Source organism: Syngnathus leptorhynchus, chromosome 12 (assembly GCF_054491065.1).
Source record: "Syngnathus leptorhynchus isolate UIUO chromosome 12, UIUO_Slep, whole genome shotgun sequence".
Classification (NCBI taxonomy): domain Eukaryota; kingdom Metazoa; phylum Chordata; class Actinopteri; order Syngnathiformes; family Syngnathidae; genus Syngnathus; species Syngnathus leptorhynchus.
In genome coordinates, this window is record NC_141206.1 from 5,236,560 (window position 1) to 5,254,424 (window position 17,865).

General features: G+C 40.3%; 1 protein-coding gene and 1 long non-coding RNA gene across 3 annotated transcripts; one reads left to right on the top strand and one right to left on the bottom strand.

The window, feature by feature from the left end:
- Positions 1-544: 544 nt before the first annotated feature.
- LOC147047950 (uncharacterized) lies at positions 545-1,973 on the top strand. The gene is made up of 4 exons (XR_015067822.1): positions 545-655; positions 1,578-1,691; positions 1,803-1,830; positions 1,916-1,973. It is a non-coding gene; the product is annotated as an uncharacterized LOC147047950 (long non-coding RNA).
- Positions 1,974-10,806: 8,833 nt separating this feature from the next.
- On the bottom strand, positions 10,807-17,659 carry tmem38b (transmembrane protein 38B). Of its 2 annotated transcripts, none has more exons than XM_085927060.1 (6): positions 17,239-17,659; positions 13,573-13,729; positions 12,585-12,769; positions 12,389-12,476; positions 12,068-12,185; positions 10,807-11,426 (listed from the first exon to the last, which is right to left on the bottom strand). In XM_085927060.1, exons 1-6 carry the CDS (start codon positions 17,345-17,347, stop codon positions 11,205-11,207), a joined length of 879 nt encoding a protein of 292 aa, XP_085783186.1. In that variant the 5' UTR covers positions 17,348-17,659; the 3' UTR covers positions 10,807-11,204. The 2 variants fall into 2 exon arrangements, with proteins under 2 accessions (XP_085783186.1, XP_085783187.1); XM_085927061.1 differs by having other exon boundaries at positions 17,229-17,341.
- Between the last annotated feature and the right edge of the window lie 206 nt (positions 17,660-17,865).

Genomic DNA, 17,865 nt, shown 5'->3' on the forward strand with positions numbered 1-17,865 from the left:
ATGGAGGCAAAGAAAAGAAAAAATGCTGTCATTGAATCTCTAGCCATTCCCAGCAATACTTTCTGGGCTAAAAGAAGAAAAAGAAGAAGGTCGCACAGCTTCCTTGTGAGCACTGGATGACTAACCTCAAAGAAGCAGACGTACGATGTGCGTCAAGAGATGACAAATAACACATCACGAAAGGCCCTACACTTACATCCGCGTTTAATCTTCCTTGAAGATTCTTATTTACAGTTGCTATGGCAATGAGGCGTTTGCAGTCTAAGGTGCCTCATCTTTGTCCCCTACCATCATCTGCAATATATCTGCTCTCCGAACTGAAAAGTCCCCCAGGTGAGAGGGAACAAGCAAACAGTGAACATTCCCTGGGATTAAAAACTGCTGTATCCACTCTTCCTTGGTGCCCTTTGACGGATGGACAAAGCCTTGGACTGCAGCTATCTCCAGAGACAGACAAACAGACAGACAGATAGAAAAGAATGCCTGGGGAGCCTTGGAATCCATAGACCCTTCTTCAAATGGCTTTCTGAGAGGTTTGGGATGAGTTGAAAGGGCCCATTAAAGTAAAGTCGGGGTCCTCAGTGTGATGCCGGAGCAGATTCATCACACAGAGCTAGGCTAAGATAATGATGGTCGGGATGTGACAGGTTATCAGGTGGGACGCTGTCAAAACAACAGCAAAGGCTTCTCTTTTTCACACATTCCTCTGTTGTTCACAAGCATTCCTCTTTTGTCTGCCTACTGGGAATGAGTCTTGAGACGCACATTATTCCCTCAAAGTCTCACATTATTTTACTGCTGAAAGCTTTCTTTTCACCAGCCAATACGATTTGGCGAAATTTGGTATGCAATGTTAAAGATTAGCATCGCGAAGTTTCACTTTTCATTCTGCTGGTTGGTTTACTGGTCAACTGTTTGTTTTTTTAGCAGCTAAACATCACGTCACTGATTTCTAGACCTTTGGATTTTGGTCAAGCAAGGAAATTCATGCCTGTCCATATAAAAACATCAAGGTTAACATACCAGCAGCAGGTATGACGCAAGCGGATGGATTTAGCAGCTTTAAAATTAAAACAATACTATTTATTGCTTAAAAGATATGATAATGAATTCATATGAAACACATTTAAGGTTAACATGCCGTATGCAGAATTGTTCCAGTTTCTCACATGACCCTTATGGAAAATCAATTGCCCACCCTGGATTTAAATTGTCCATAGGTGTGAATAAGAGTCCAATTGAAACCCACGACCAAAGAATGGATGGATGGATCACAACATTGTGAACCGAACACCTTGCTTGGTATAAAGTTGTGAACCATTGAGAAACCCTCTGTTGTTGTCTTGAATAGACCTTTGTAGCTACAGCCGATAAGAATGTGGTCAGACAGGATGAGAAGGGAAGAGTGAAGGCCGAAGGGGAAGGGAATAGGGGTGGGGATCGTGTGTGTGTGTGTGTGTGTGTGTGTGTGTGTGTGGTTTGCTCGACTGGTTGTATTTGAGACACATTTGTCATTTGCTCTTCCTTCCACCTGCTCTCTATCCCCCCCTCCCTCCCCCTGTCATGCATCCTGCCAGGAGGAAATGCAGCCTGATGTCTGAGGACAACAGTTGGATGAGGAAGTCTAGTTGGATGCGAATGAGAAAGAGGAGACGTTAAATATATTCGTGCCGCTTGTGCACCGACTCTATGTAAATCAACCTCAGATTACTCCTGCTTCATTTGCTATTCATATATTTACAAGGTGACTCACTCCAGTCAGAGCAAAGTGCTCAAGAGCTTTTCTTTTTTTTCTCCTTCAGCGTCCTACCAGAAGAAAAAGCAGAAGTCGTAAGCCCTCCCTCGCAAGCATCACAAGATTCCGTATAATGTGCATTCCATCAGCAAGCTCCATTTAATCAATTTTCCTTGTCAGAAACATCTTGGAGTGTGGAGCAGCGGGAATAAGATGCACACAGAATTAAAAAAAAAAGGCTTTGTGATGTTTGGCCATCACGTGAGACGCTAAGCAGGTGTCAGTGCTTCTCCAAGGTCATTTCTTTTTTTTTTTCATTATTTTCCTCATCCACAAAGGCTTGTCATAGTTGACAAAAGGGAATTTGTTTGGTTTGGAGAACATTCTTTTGGGAAAAATTCCTCATTTTCAAACAGTACCGCATCCCCAGTAATGAAATGATTAGAAGAGCCAATAATCAGCAGCGACCTTTGCAGGAAGTCGCCTCTCTTGTTGTTCCTCAGCTTACTTCGCATGCGCCTCATCACGCACAGGCAACACAGCAACAACAAAAAATGGGACAGGGACAGACACCGCTGGGGACCGTCTGTCAAGGCGTCTCCTGCTTTATATTGAGAAGCTAATATGTGGATGGAGATGAACACAGGAACCCAGGTGTACCAGGTCTCTCTCTGTATGTGTGCGCAATTCAATCAAAGCTAAGTCACATCTGCCTTCCCGCTCGCTCTATTCTTCTTAATTTCACTCCAATACGCCGAGCTGTCGCCATGAATGATGGATGAGAAGCGTCATTGCAGCAGCACTGTCGGAATATAAACATTTTTTTTTTTTTGTGCATTCAAGGAATATCAAAACACCTCATTCTATTTTCATATCACAGGCAGAGATTTGTACTCACCGGACATTTCAATAGGAACACTGTTGAAGTCCAGTAAAAAAGCTTCAGAGACCAAAGTGAGATTTGAAAACGACATAATTACTAACAAATACCACAAAATCATTTAAGAGAATAAAATGGCAATTTGGTGACCCCCCCTCCAAAAAAAATATCTTATGAAATAAAGTCAGCGTTTTAAAGGAATAGAGTTACTAAAGACACAATTTTAAGACAATTTCATGTGAGTAGTAACGTTTTGCGAGCAAAGGCGATTTTTCTAAGGTAAGGACAATATATTTAATAAATCAGCTAACATTTTTTTTAAAAATCAGAAAAAGTAATAATTTTTCAGAAAAAGTAATAATTTTTCTCAATAGATTTGTCAATTCAAATAAATTGTAAATAAATATTTTGATATTTTTTATATATATATCTATTTTTTTTAACTTTATGCGAGAACTATTTTTGTGTGATTTGTTCCAAGACATTCATCCTGTGCGTGCGTGCGTGTGCATGTGCGTGTGTGTCATTTGCTGACCAAATGATGAGATTTGGGCCAGCTCTGATTAGATGAGTCCATGTCTGACTTTAATCCCTATTGGAAGGAGCATCAAGTTGCATGCGGCGGCGGGCACGCACACGCACGTTGACACGCTTGCGACTTGGCATCCAGATGTATGTTGATCCCCCCAAAAATGTGAGAAGCTGCATCTGCTGTAACTGTAACACTGGCCGTTTGTGGCGTTCTCCCAAGCTGCTTATTGACGTACAGCTTTAACCTGCATTCATTTCACTCACACACTTTCCTTTGTTAGACCTACCACACACACACAAGTACAGCACCATGTGCCAGCAGGGGGGTGGAGACTTTGTGAAATTAATCTGCATAAAAAAAAATTTAATGGTGTCAGTCAACTCAGTATAATTCCCTCCCACTCCATTGTTATGCAAAAAACTGAAAAGAATGTAAAGAAAAAAAGTCATATTATGGCCTAAAAGTTGTCGTAAGTTTTACATTGTTAATTGATGTTGCTTCATCTTCAATAACTAAGAAATATGAAGATGTCGCAAAATCTTGTCTTCCCTTCCCCATAAAAAACATTTTGTATTAGTGCTTTTTGATATTCTGCAGCCTGTCTCGGATGACACATCTTGAGGAAAAATCGCTTTCCTCCGAGGTGACCACGACGCAATTAGTATGCCACCAAGAACGCGTCTGCGATAGGAAATGCACAAGAAATGAAGAAAAGATGATGTGTTTGGCGAGACGCCGCTAATATGCATGTCAGTCAAAAAAAAAAACCCAGCCGAATAGAAAACAATCCAACCGGATGTTAGTTTTTGGACAACCCAAAACGCATTTACGCAGAGAAGTGACGCATCTAGTGACTCATTTATCTTGAATGTCATTTAAATGCGGAACAGAGTGACACTTCAATTAACTTGCAAACCCTTAACGAACTTTACCTGTCAACAAAATAAATAACCCATTGCCTCGGTTCCTTTTGGACCCAGCGCTAATTTTTAACAGATCCAGTGTCCGATGCCATCATCTATTCATATTCATTCACTACCAAACTCTTTTTTTTTAGACGTGGCTTGTTATCGGTCTGGAATGCACATCCGTGCGTGTCAATTCAGTGTGGCGTGAAGATGCAAAAACTCTTCTGTATAATCATATTCACGCCCCACAGCAACCAAGCACTGAGTGAATAAATGTGATTCAAAACGTTGATGGAGTTCATTTGCAGTATGTTCTGCAGAAGCTACAACTAATAGTGGTTTTAATATCATCTTCATTCCGGTTGTGCTTGTCTGTACACTGCTGTGTAATCGCTCTTTATCATGTTGTACGGTGATGATGATGGATATAATAGCGCCAAGGTAAAAGAGCCATTATGCCGTTCTTCATTGTTGATTTTGTGTCCCTGATGGGTGATGACAAGGCTCATTAGTAGGGAGAAGGTCGGCGGCGTTAAATTTGTGCACTTAAACTGGATGACGATTGATAGGCAGACGAAATGCAGAAAAAAAAACAGTATTTTCTCACATACACTGGCCGGCTGGGTGAAATTGAAGGATGATCCTGGAATTCATGAAAATATAGTTTGTTGCAACATTACTTGGACTAAAGCTTCCAAATCTGTTTAATGGGTTGCAAAAATCAATGGAAATAAATATACAGCAATGAATGACATGACCTGTCCTCTAGTTGCTTCTTTCACATCAATTGCATATTTCCTGTTCTTGTACTTGGATCCTCAGTGTTCATCCATTTCCTTGCTCTCAAGCTCTGCACTGAAGTCGGTCCTTGCTTGCTTTCTAATGTATTCTGACCCCCCAGCTTGCATTGCTCTTATGCTCGACAACAATGGAGAGAGAGGAGGTCACTGCACGCCTCATCCAAGCTCTTTGGCTCTCCTCGTGTGCCCTCTCTTTGCACTTTTTGCCTCCTCAGCCCTCTGGGTGAGGTCGTCCTAGCAGGCTGCCGCTATATCTATCACTTTGACTGTCGAGAAAAGAGCTGAGACTAGGCACATTGAAGGAGGCGAGCACTGCAGAGGGGTGATGTTGTTCAACGAAATAGGAACACCAGTCATATCTTGGTCACAGCTTTGATTTTATGTTGAGTCTCAGTGACGTTGGCCAGCTTTGTTTTTCCCCCATCTTCTTCAGCTCTTGTGTTGACAGCATAGCACTAACTCAAATCAGACTCAAAAATATGTGTACGTTCATTTTCAATTATCTCCTCAAAGGATTACTTTTACTATCCAAGGTTGTAGATGCTTTGTTTGTTGAACTAAATTACTCGGCTTTTTTTTTTTTTGACACAGACGTCTTTAAAAAATACGATATTGTAAGACATGTTTGATGGAACTTGATTGTGAGATTCATCGCACCGAGTAAGGCTTTGATGCACAAGTGGGTGGAATCAGGGAGTTGTGCATGTTTTTTATGCGGGTGACCTTCAGCGATTCATCTCCTGCTACTCCGCCGCTCAAACGTCCTTGAGCAATCTACTGAAGCCTGCAGCAGCGGCGGTGGCATCATCAGCGTGTCATCACCGTGTGAGATGGAGTTGCTCGCTATGGCGGCACCTCTCAGTGAAGCATAAGAACATAAAGCATTTTGGTGTTCAGCGACAGTGGTGGAAAAAAAAATGCATAAAATATTGTCTCTGTGCATAAAATATTGTCTCTGTTTATGTCACATTCAAGTTTTATTTTTTCAGAAGCAATAAAAAAAGTATTTTATAAAAACACCCTAAATGATGATTTGTAGCTGGATTAAGCACCAGAACTGTAAATCTAGTGTTTTCCAGCGATTATTGTAGGTTAGAGGCCATAAAATGTTTGAGTGGAGTCAATGTAATACAGCAGAGATTGTCAACCGGTGGTCCGCGTCCCTCAAGTGGTCCGTTGCGGTATTGCAAGTTGTTGAAAATAATTGTAACATTTTAAAAAAAATAAAATGTATTCATTATTAAGACTTGTTTTTTTTCCAGCTAATTTTGTGAACAGTCAACGGACTTTTTCTGTGTAAATTCAAATAAATAATTATAGTTTCCACTTATACATATAAAAACTTAACTAAGATGGAGTGTTTGAAAAAAACAAAACGAACAAACTTGCTCTCAGAAATCATTAAAACTAAGTGAATGTCTAAAAAAAAATCAAAACAAAATAAAAATACCTATAATGGAAAAATCCTAAATGATTATTACCCTGTTCAACACTCTGAATGTTAAGAGCACAGATAATGTCAGGATGTCAATTCCACTCCACTTCAAGCTCTCTCACTAAACGCAGCATCAGCAGAGGAAGTCTTCATCATGTCTTCAACCTCTGTCGCCGTTATTGGACTCCGTCGGCGGCCATGTTGAATGATTCATCCCAAAAAGCGCTGACTCCTGGCTTAGTTGCGGTCTCATATTTCCAAAGCAATGGCGGCTTCAACTGATGCTAAATGATCTCATGATGACAACGGGGAAAAAGTACATCTTACCTGTTTAGCCAGAAATTTCGGAACAAATGTTTTCGACTGACACAATTCACACAACATACAATATATTTGTTTTACACTGCCTGTAAAATCCTATATGTCTCTTCAGTGAATGGCTTCACCCGTCCCTTTCTCCATTTTCTTTTTCTTCCTTCACAATGACCTCGGTGGCGTTCTCATGGCAACACAATCTGCCACGTCTGAAGGATTGGATTCTTCCAGGACACCGGGAGCTCTGCTGCCGTCCGTCTTGCCTCCTCATCCATCCTGTCCTTCTCCTCAGCCTTTAGTTGTTTCTTCCTTTGCCTCATTTATTGGAACGACTGGATGCATCAACAGCATCTTCTCCTCATTTTGTCATCCAGATGAATATCAATCATGACGTTTTTTTTTTTTATCACGTAGTCAATCAAAATGTCATTTCATTTGCTGAATTGGACAATTGATATTTACCTCCCACTGAGTCTTATCTGTCTGCTGAAGTGTAAATGGTCAACATTTTAACACATTCAAATATTACCATCGCTATTATGTTAGCATTGATTAAACTATGAAATTAAAACTTAGAAGGAACTTTGACATCTTGCATGGAGGTGGAATTGTCATTGAAAGGTTGATTTGAAAATTTCATGCATGATAAAAAAAAAAAAACAGCTTTGGGGTTCCTGTCAATGTAAATATTGATGTGCAATTTAGACATCAAGTCTTACGCGTGTAGGTGTGTACATATATTGGGTCACAGGAAGGACACAGCTGTTCCTTAGCTTTCTGAAGCCATCTGCGACACCAATTCCCCCCCAAAAACCTCCAAATCAAATCCAAGCTGACTCTTTGTGTGTGCTGCTGCCATCTTTGCATCCACAAGGTGAGCTAGCACTACTCTTTCCTCTTCTCCTTCCTCTGGTTTTCCCTGTGACGCCATTGTAAACGGGACGAGTGTGGTTGCATTGCTGTATTACGGCGGGATAAAGTATCAGTGCTGGTAATCTTCCGTGGATTAATGGCTTCTTCTTTATCTGCGGCGGCGGCTGCTCCGCTCAGATGTCTGGGCCGGGCCAGGAGCCTCCTGCTGGAATACTAATGATGGACAGCTCCTTGCATCTCCCCCACCCACCTCCCACACGCTATCCCTCCTTGTGTGTGTGTGTGTGTGTGTGTGTGTGTGTGTGTGTGTGTGTGTGTGTGTGTGTGTGTGTGTGTGTGTGTGTGTGTGTGTGTGTGTTACAACAACCCCTTCCAAGACCCCTGTCGCCTCCTTTGTGAAGAAGTCGCTGCCTTCTTGTCCCGGCTGACATCTGCTTTGCATATACAGAAGTGGTATTGGAGATGTGGACCAGAGGAAGAGAAAGACTGAGCACTTTATTGGAATAAAATGAAGCAGACTGATAGAAAGGTAGCTGTGAATGAAAAGGAGGCATAATGGAAAATAAACTCCAATCCTCCCCGTCCACAATGTCACGTTTACCCACACACGTGGAACCTCTCGTCTCAGAATATCTAGTTGGTCCTTTATGAAAGGCAAAAAAAACACCAGCTGCTTTCTCAGTGAAGGAAGAAAGGAGAAGAAGAAGACGAGGAGGGAGGATGAGGAGGGGGAGTGAGTCAAGCACACTATGTACCAACCACTGGCCATGCTGATGTGAACAAAAGAACACCTTGTATAACTTGTTGGAAAGGTAGAACATTTGAGATCTAGAAGATCCACTTCTAGGAACGGGGTGTTGTATTTCAAGCTAATAAGTGAGGTTTGGTTTAAAAGAAATGAAAAATGACTTTTATTTAAAAAAAAATGCAGCGGGATCAGGTAGAATGGGCAAAAAGGAAGTAAAATGAATGCACCACGTTTCAGAATTAAATGGATTGCAAGCCTTTGATAAAAAATTTAAAAATCTGTCTTCACCGTTGAGACTGTGCTGCTGTTTTGGTTAGCAATGAGTTCAGAAAGGGGCCTTGAGAAATAAACATAGGTGCACATCACACTGGGGAGTGGCCACATGTCAGAGAGTCAATTTGAGTAAGAATTATTATTCAAAACATTCCAAAACTTTCCACTTGAGACTCCACACTTTTTGTGTAGGTGCTGCTGTTTTGGTCGGTAACATAATTCCCAGAACGTAGATTTTGCAGAGTGAGCACCTGTCAGAGTTCACGCTGACACAAGTCATTATAAAAACATAGTTCAGAGTACTCCATCCTAAGCATAGCGTGTGAATGTGTGTGTGTGTGTGTGTGTGTGTGTGTGTGTGTGTGTGTGTGTGTGTGTGTGTGTGTGTGTGTGCGTGTGTACATGCGTATGTGTGTGTGTGTGTGTGTGTTTGTGAATGAGAGCAAATGCCACATCCTTGTTGGCCCTTGTGGCCATTACATTTTCCTCTTCTTTGTCTTCTTTTTCTACTCCGTTTTGCCCCCCTACTGTCAAGCAGAATCTTTTCCTGTGTGGTCTCAATCTCGCCTTTTATCTTCCACAAAAAGATGATGACAACGATTGCATCAGCAATGAAAAAAAACCCCCACTCAGGATTAAGACAAGCTTTGATCGTCAGAAGTGCAAAAGTTGTGTGTACCAAAACGTGGACGTTTAGCAGCATCTTTTGCCATTGCTGCCGAAGACTTATGTTGAAGAAGCGTTCATATTTATTATCGATAAATTTAATGTTAAGTCAAACTCGACTTGGCGGCAAAACTCAGAGCAGTATTAGTGAAAAATAAAAACTGGATTACTATTACTATGTTATTTGGTGTAAGAATGATGAAAACAAAGGAAGCAAGTATAAAGGTGGAGGTGTAAATGTGCAAGAAAGTCGCTTTGGACCACAAAAGCTCCTCAGCTTTGTGTCCTCTTTAATAGCCCTCCTTTGTCGTGCACGCACACACACACACACACACACACACACACACACACACACACACACACACACACACACACACACACACACACACACACACACACACACACACGCACACGCACACACGTATGCTTTAAACACTCAAAAGACCCTCAGTGCTGAAGCCATTTGCTTCTAACGATTGAACACTCCCAATCACAATGGATAGAAGGATGAACATTGTTTTGCTTTTTATGTCCAAATGTCCTCGCAAGCCCAGAGAGCTATCAATTTGTCCCCTCGAGCATAGAAAACTTGCACGCACGTACACGAGCATGCAGCTCCACAAAGCCCCCCCACACACACACACGCTCACACAAATACACAACACCCCATTCCAACCCTCTCGGCCTGCAGCTGCTTGCCAGCCTGTCAATTCCCAGGCGTCAAGAAGCATCAATAGGCATCAATGCATTCTGATGACATCAAGTGGTCATTTTCAGTACTGCAACATCCATAGTGGATCTCATAGGAACCTGTTTTTCACTGGTGATATGGTTCAGTCTCCTAAAGAGAAATAATATAAAGCGCAAAAAAAAATACATGTATATTGACTACTGTATATGTTCATCTTACCTTTTTGTCAATAAAATTCCATTGAAAAATTTCCTGTTGTGTTCTCTAACGAGTCACGTATTTGCAAAAACCCAAGAAGATTTAGAAATGTACGGCAGATGCATCATTTCTAGTGTTTCATCATTTTTGCTTGTCTTCCTCTTTTTTTTTGGTTCCATTTGGATTCACTGCAGAAATCCCCCATCTGCACCAGGTGCTGATGTTACACTGATGCAACGCTATATTCTATAGTGGAGTTCACATGTCAGTGCTATTATGCTCTATGCTCTCCAGCAGCTTGTTTTTTTTCCTCCACGAGGTCCTGATGTTTCATGGATACAATTTTTTGGCCTATATGGACCCCCGAGACACTATATTAGGTTACCCATGCACAATCCAGATCCAATACAATACACACAGATTTTATTTTCACACCTGAACATACAGTTGTATTAGTATTTTATATTGTTTAATATTTAATGCTGGGAAAAGATGATGTATTTTAACTCATAATAATATCTGCATGACATGTATATAAGAGGTCATCAATGTGGTGGGCTCAAGTACCACGAGTAGCCCATGGGCCTGCTCTAAAAATAGCTCGCCAGTGATGGCATATTGTGATTTCCTAGGATGGATGGATGAACTAGAATAAAACCAGAATAATTCGAAGGCCTGAGAGGTTTATTTAAGGTACACGTATTCACATTTAAATGTGGCTTAATCTTGATATCAGCAATTAATCAGTGAAGTGTTTCAACAGAAATTTTATTTCACACGATCGCTCACAATTTATTCATCAAAAAGTTTTGTTTTCAAAAGTGCAATGACTTTTTTTTTTAAAAACAAATCAAACAATACAGAATATAGTTATATTATAATAAAAAAAGATCATATCCGCTTTCAGTGTAGGAAAAATAGCATTTGCACGAGGCATCACAGTCATTACACATTGCTTAGCATTGATCCCAAAACCCGGATAGAGATAAAGCTTAATTTCCGAATAAAATAAAAAATATAATTCAAATTAAGACACATTTTGCTGCAAGTGTGCATTGGGCTGAAAACATCACAGTACTGTACCTCCAAAATAAGAAATACATTCCATCAAGGCAACTCTGTTTACAAACAAACTAAAAAAAAGGCTTTGTCAGGCATTCTTCTTTGACTTGTCTTTGGTCTGGAGGTCCCCATTCGTCCTGTTAGCTGGAGACTGTCGGCGCTTTTTGGTCGGCGCGCTCTTGGCGACATTATTCGCCGACGGCGCGGTGAGGGCGGCGTACGGGGAGAAGCCGGCGAAGAGAGTTTTGTGGAGGACCGATTCGATGGGAGCGAAGGGCGACGTTGCCGACCCCGTCACCATCATCCTCGTCTAAAAGATGCATGATATGGAACATAATAAAACGATGTGTAACCATCACGGGTCATCTTGAGAGAATAAATGTCATGAATAAAATTTGAATTCAGAAACCTGCATTCATGAATGGAGCTGGCTTAATAAGTTAATGTGACAAACACTTCTCATTAGTGAAACGTGACTGATAAGAGCATTATTATGAAGTAAAATTAAATAAATAAACAGCAGGATGTCAAGGCAATTGAATCTGATGAAACATCTCTTTGTACAAAATTGTGACGAATCAGAGGTGAAAGGCGCTGTCGGGTTTGCCAGACAAGAATCGAATGATGCAAGGCTATGGAAATGATGCAAAAGTCGCCACCCTGAGGGTAACATCCATCTTATAACAGTCTAGGCGAATAAGCTTTAAAAGGTTGAAAGGAGCACGACCACGATTGAGTGTTCCAATACTTTTGTCCCCAAGTAGCATTGGGAGGTCAACCTACAGCCCAGCATGGAATTTGTCGGAACTTTTCTTTTGGATTCCCAAAAAACACTGTCACAAGTTCCATTTCCAATTCGGTGGTTCTCATTACAATTGAAAAATAATGACATTATTGTGAGATTAATACTGCGATAAAACCGAAGAGTGAGATTCCGAGCTCATGACTGACCTTGTTGACCACAGTGAATGTGGTGTAGATGAGCATCAGATGGTGCGTGTGGAGACTCAGGTAGTGAGTTTGCTGCAGAGCGAACAGCACCGCCCCGATCAGGGTCACCTTGGTGGAACTTTCACAGAAGCACACACATATTCAATTAAGTTGCTGTCTAACACATCCATAAAACATTTTTAAAAATATGGATGACTAAAATGTATGCAAGGGTTTACTGTAAAGGTCAAATTGACCTCAACTTTTTTTTTTTGCCAAATGTGCATCCAACTAGGAACCAGCAACACAAAATCTGAAAAGATAGATTTCCAAATGACTCACTAAGACATTTTGAGGAGCTCGTTGGTTTCCGGTTTCCATACGCCGCGGACGAGCTGCTCAAAATTACTTATTAGACCTCCTCCAGCTCCTATTGGACACAAAAGTCAGAGACGGTATCCTCGTATTAAAGAATGTTTCACAACACTTCACAGTGTTGAAACACTATTGATGGATAGACTCGGAGTATCTTGAGTACCTCTGGCCCAGCCGATGGCGATCATGACCAGCAGTCCGTCTTTGTACTTGTTGCGCGCTTGTGTGACGCCGCCCAGCACCTTCCATGTGCGTGTTACTTCTTTCATTACGGACAGAACTAAGCGCAAAGGGGGCAGGGCCGTGCAACTGTACACCAGGTCCAGAGGGCAGTAGAACACAAGGTACCTGAGACCCCCAAAGGAAACACTAGTCAGCAGTGGTGGTAGTAACACCCTTTTACCAGCCGGAGGCAGTGTTGATTCTTAATCTAATCTAATCTAATACAATATAATCTAAATCTTTATCTATATCTATATATGTTATTATATATTAGATATTCATAGGTATATATATATATATATAGGTATATAATTATATATATTTCAATGTTCATAAGAACAAAAGTAACCTTTTATTTATTAATTATAATTACTGTTTATATAGTAATTATGTTCGTATAAAAATAGTTGGCCCTCTGGATGGCCTGCCACCAACAAATAATGTGGATGGCCTTTGAATTTATTTTTCAACCTAAAGAACCATAACAAAACTTTTTTTAAATCCATTTCTGGGGTTTTCAGAAAAGTATTTGAAGATGATTTTAAACTGTAGAGTGATTTGTCCTTCCGTATATCTTATTAAAAATCCCTTTACATGTAACAAAACCTTTCTTTAAACTGTCAGGATATTTTTAATTTACAAAACTCTTGAAGTCCTGTTTGAAAATGCTAAAATATAATGTAATTTATCTCTTTTTTTCCCAAATCTTATTAAATTAATTTCTGTACCTGCCCCCTTAACTGATTTACTGCCAAACGTCACAGTTACAGTACATATTTGGCATCAGCCTTTGTTCTCACGTTACCTTAACTGCAATTCCATGTTGTACCAGCAGAGAGAGACAGTCTTCAGAGTATAAAGTTGGAAGCCACTCCATTAAAAACTCAACCTCTTTTTGTGACCTTATTGTTGCTTTGTGTTAGGTTTACCAGAGGAGCGAGGCGAGCAGGATGCTGGTACCGTTGGACAGCGGCGCCACGGGTGGTTCGGCCAGCATGATACCGGAGAGCACGGCGCCGCCGAAGCAGTACAGCATGGAGCTAAACCAGCAGGCCAACGGACTCGCGCGGGACACCTCCAGAGCTCCTGCATGGTAAAGCAGTACAGTACATATTAACTAGATTCAAGTAAATAAATGAAGCATATGTGGTTAAGAGGATTAGGAGCCAATTGCCTCCAGTTAAATACAACTCAATGCTGCCTCCTGTTTCAAACACTGGATTCCTTTTTACAGTTTAAAACAATTTACACACCATTTAACATCACATCTTGTGACTGTCTAACACAGAATAACAACATTACACAAGTAGCCTACAATATATGATCCCATCATTATCTCAGAATGACATTGCCAAATTATTATTATAGGTCTATTTGACATACCTGATGTACTGTAAATAAGGAATGCTTTTTTTTTTTTTTATCCAAAATAAAAAAAAAAAATAAACAAGGTTGAACATTGCCATCAATTTTTTCATCAGAGTGCCTTTTTTTTGCAAGTATAAACAAACTATAATTTATTGTTGTGCTAATAAATCTGATTTGAGACTTTACACTGTACATCAAACCAGTTAGATAATTTTAACCAGTCCAGTGTAAATATTTAAACGGTCACTTTGTACTAGGAAAGCTGGACCGAGAGGTCAAAAAGGTTAAGAACTCCTGCGCTAGACATCTCTGTTGGACCATTCGGTCCCAGCTCGACCTGGCTGGTGCACTTGGCTAGCCCTTCAAGTAATCTGGATTAACCAGAGATTAAAGACTGCAAGAGAACCGGTGATAAACTTGGATTAACTAAACCTCAGATTTATTTTACAGAGGGTGTAGGGCAAACTCCACACAGGTTCTTCAACTCTTTAACTGCTGATATCTAGACTTTGCAAGATCTTTGCCACACCCTTCAATCGACATAACAAACCTTATCTTTGCTTACTTCTAGCCTGAAGAGATGCATCACTACTTTGACTTTTAAACTGCTCCTTTTCCTTCACTTGTAGCCTGCTTCCTCTTAAATAAATCCAATGTCCACACAGTCGTTGCAAAATAAACGCTGGTGACAGCACTTTGGCAGGGAACGAGTTTGCTAGCCTAATAGTGGCCAGGGGCCTTTATTTACTCAACAGTGGTTGGGGGAAGCCTTTACACTTAGTAGTCCTATATAGTAAAATCCATGTCAAATAAAAGTGGTGTTTAAAACATAAGAATTATTATTTCGTAAAGAAGAACGTAGAAATGGCATGACAGGTTAAAGTAATATCAAGATGTGGAGATATTATACGTCAGAATTGAAATTCTTCAATATTGAGAGCTGATTTTAAGTCCCATATTGTAATTTTAACACATTTAGATTTAAATATTGTCCAGAGTAGTTGTTATTTCATAGAAATGATCACTTTATGTACTATTATTAAAATGGATTAAGCTCTGCCTTTACACCTGCACTTCCACTGGTAGAGTCAGCGCAATTTCCCTCCTCCTGGATTTACATCTGGTAAGTAAAACTAAGTGGAAATCCAGTCAGATAATTATGAATTGATGCTGTGAACTGCAATATGTACTGTACAATGAACATAATATATGTTAAAAAGCCTTGTTTATTGTCAGGAATGGACAACAAATATGTCCACGTATGTGGCTAACAGCTAGCGAGCTAGGAAGCTAGGGTAAAATTAGCCTTGTAGTAGTATCAGTAGTAGTAGTAGTAGTAGTAGTAGTAGTAGTAGTAGTAGTAGTAGTAGTAGTAGTAGTAGTAGTAGTAGTTTCCCTTTAAACAGGCTAACAGTGTTAAACAGCTGCCTTTCACTCTTATTAATCCACACAGTAACACGAATGAAGCAGTTTGATTTGTTGATAATTATGCACAATTTATTCGATGGTCTCACGTGTACACTCAAATTGAGTTGAATAGAATAATAAGAACGAGACTTTGAAGAGTTGACAAACTAGACATCATTACAGATCCTGTGCCAAGATAATTCAAGACTAAAACACAAGGCAGGTTTCATTTTAGTATACTTTTGGTGACATTTTTTTTTTTTGGTCGTGTGCCATGAGATTTTTCTAATATGAAATATGTGACTTGGCTTATAACAGTTGAGAAACCGCATTAGCGGGACAGTCACTATTTGAGGAAAGGACCCCCAGGAGTGCCTCACAGGAATTGGAGTGCGTGCAGTCAAGACAAGGGAAGCTGAAATACAGCAGAGAAAGAGGAAGCGAGGTATGGCCAAAAGCATTCCTTTCCTTTTTGGGAACAGAACATAGTCTTCTTGAATGTTGACTTTGTTTTATTACACCGCATATATTTATGACACTACTACGTCACATGCATATTTTTGCATGTGGTGCATTTGTTAACCTCCCGCTTAAGTGCGGTGTCACTTGTAAACTGAGATGGTCATAGTGGGGTGTTAAGAACAATGGGTGAAAAGGTTACAGGCGCTCGAATGCTTTGTGAGGCAAGTTCCAAAATAGACCAAGCTAACTTGACGACAATGAACTCAGTTCAAGTCCACCTGTTCTTTACGCCATTAGCACTGTGATATGATGTCAACGAGAAGGCACACGCTTGCATTTGGACACAGTTACACATTCTCATTTTGTTTGCAAATTTCTTGTTGCCCTTTAGTCACTGTCCAATGAAAGCATTTGTCACTTACATGCTTTTTTTTGTGGCTGCTTTTTATCAGCCAATGTCGTAACATGTCTGTACTTGCTAAATGTAGCTTTACTTTTAGTGTTCACATCAAGTAATTATTGTGTCCAGAACTGGACTAACTTGTTCTCAAGTGAAACATAATTACAGTGTTTAGTCTTAGTATTTCATAAAAGTTTGTTTAACGTGTTTATTGTGAAATTTTAAACAAAGGCAACTATGTTTCTGTTTGTCAGTGAACAGTGAACCTCAATGCTTAGTTGTAGTTTGGCATTCACAAATTTGAATATTAGGACTTTTATTTAGACGCTTGTGCCCGTTTTTGTGCTCAAGTCAAAGCATTTGAAAATGTATCCATCTTGTGACAACAGTAGGCAACTTAAGCCATCTTTTGGTGTGTTTGTTACTCCGGGACTTTTTGTTGACTTGTTTTTGTTCTGCAAATTATCTTGAGCAGTTCAAAGTTTTGTGCTGCTGTAAGCCACATTTTCACAAAATGGTATTGTCCATTCCTTAAATGCTTAACTTGTTCAATATTTGCAACATCAGAAGCTTACTTTAAAACGATTGTCCAGTGGGTGTGTCACAAATCTGTGATTATGACGTGTATTTCAATGCGATTTAGTACAATTTTGTTTGTACATGTAATGAATTACGTCATTAACCACAACTGCAAATATATGTAAAACTGCTCTAAAGTAGACATTGGATTAACATTGCATAATATTTTCAATATTTACATTTATCTTTGTATTTGCATTTTACTGAGTCTGGAGGCGGAAATTAATAAGAAAATATGACGCGCAAGTACGTTTGTTTTGACAACGATTAAGTTTCAGGCTTTGCAAGAAGCAAATTAGTCAAATTGCTCCACTGATTGACTGTTAACGAACGTTTGGGACATTGCCAGTGGTTGGATGACAAGCACACCTGAGCTTACCTGGCTGCTCCCTCAGAGCCATGACCGACACGATGTAATGCGCCGTGTCAAACAAGGGAAACATGGACAAGTTGGCCAGTCCATGAGACAGCTCGTCCAAAGAATCCATAAATTGCCAATAAAGTTCTATAACTTAGAATGTTTTAGAAAAAAAAAAAAGACAAGGCACTAGTCCAACTCGAAACATCAGAGTGAGCGCCTTAGCTTGAACACAGATGTACTTCCGCCAAAGCGTGAATACAAAAAAAAAGAGCAAAATTACTCTCAAGGCAGCGGTAAGTTTGAACAACTGAGGTCGCCGTTCGTTAGCGGGAAACAGGTCGGCTCTGAAGCCACGGTGTTCATCCCCTGGTGGCGCCGTTGATCAGTGCTGTCATAGTCACCTAAGACGGAATTCCTGCTTCGTGTTCCGCCATAGTTGCGATGCTGCAGGAGGAGCGAGAGCAAGAGCTGCCTTGCAATTGGCTCAGAGGGAGCAGGTTGAGCCAATCAGGTGTCGGGAAGTGGCAAAGGCTCGACCTCCGCCACGAGTACCTTTCATGCTTGTGTTTACATGGAGTAATATACGATTGCCATAATCGATATCATGGGAATGACGTAGTTTAACAACAATATTTCTTTATTTTA

Coding starts and splice junctions, on each gene's coding strand:
- tmem38b (XM_085927060.1), bottom strand. CDS start 17,347: ATGGATTCTTTGGACGAGCTGTCTCATGGACTGGCCAACTTGTCCATG. Junction 12,186..12,388: donor GAGCTCCTCAAAATGTCTTA/GTGAGTCATTTG, acceptor CTTCTGTGAAAG/TTCCACCAAGGTGACCCTGA. Junction 11,427..12,067: donor CATTCACTGTGGTCAACAAG/GTCAGTCATGAG, acceptor TGCATCTTTTAG/ACGAGGATGATGGTGACGGG.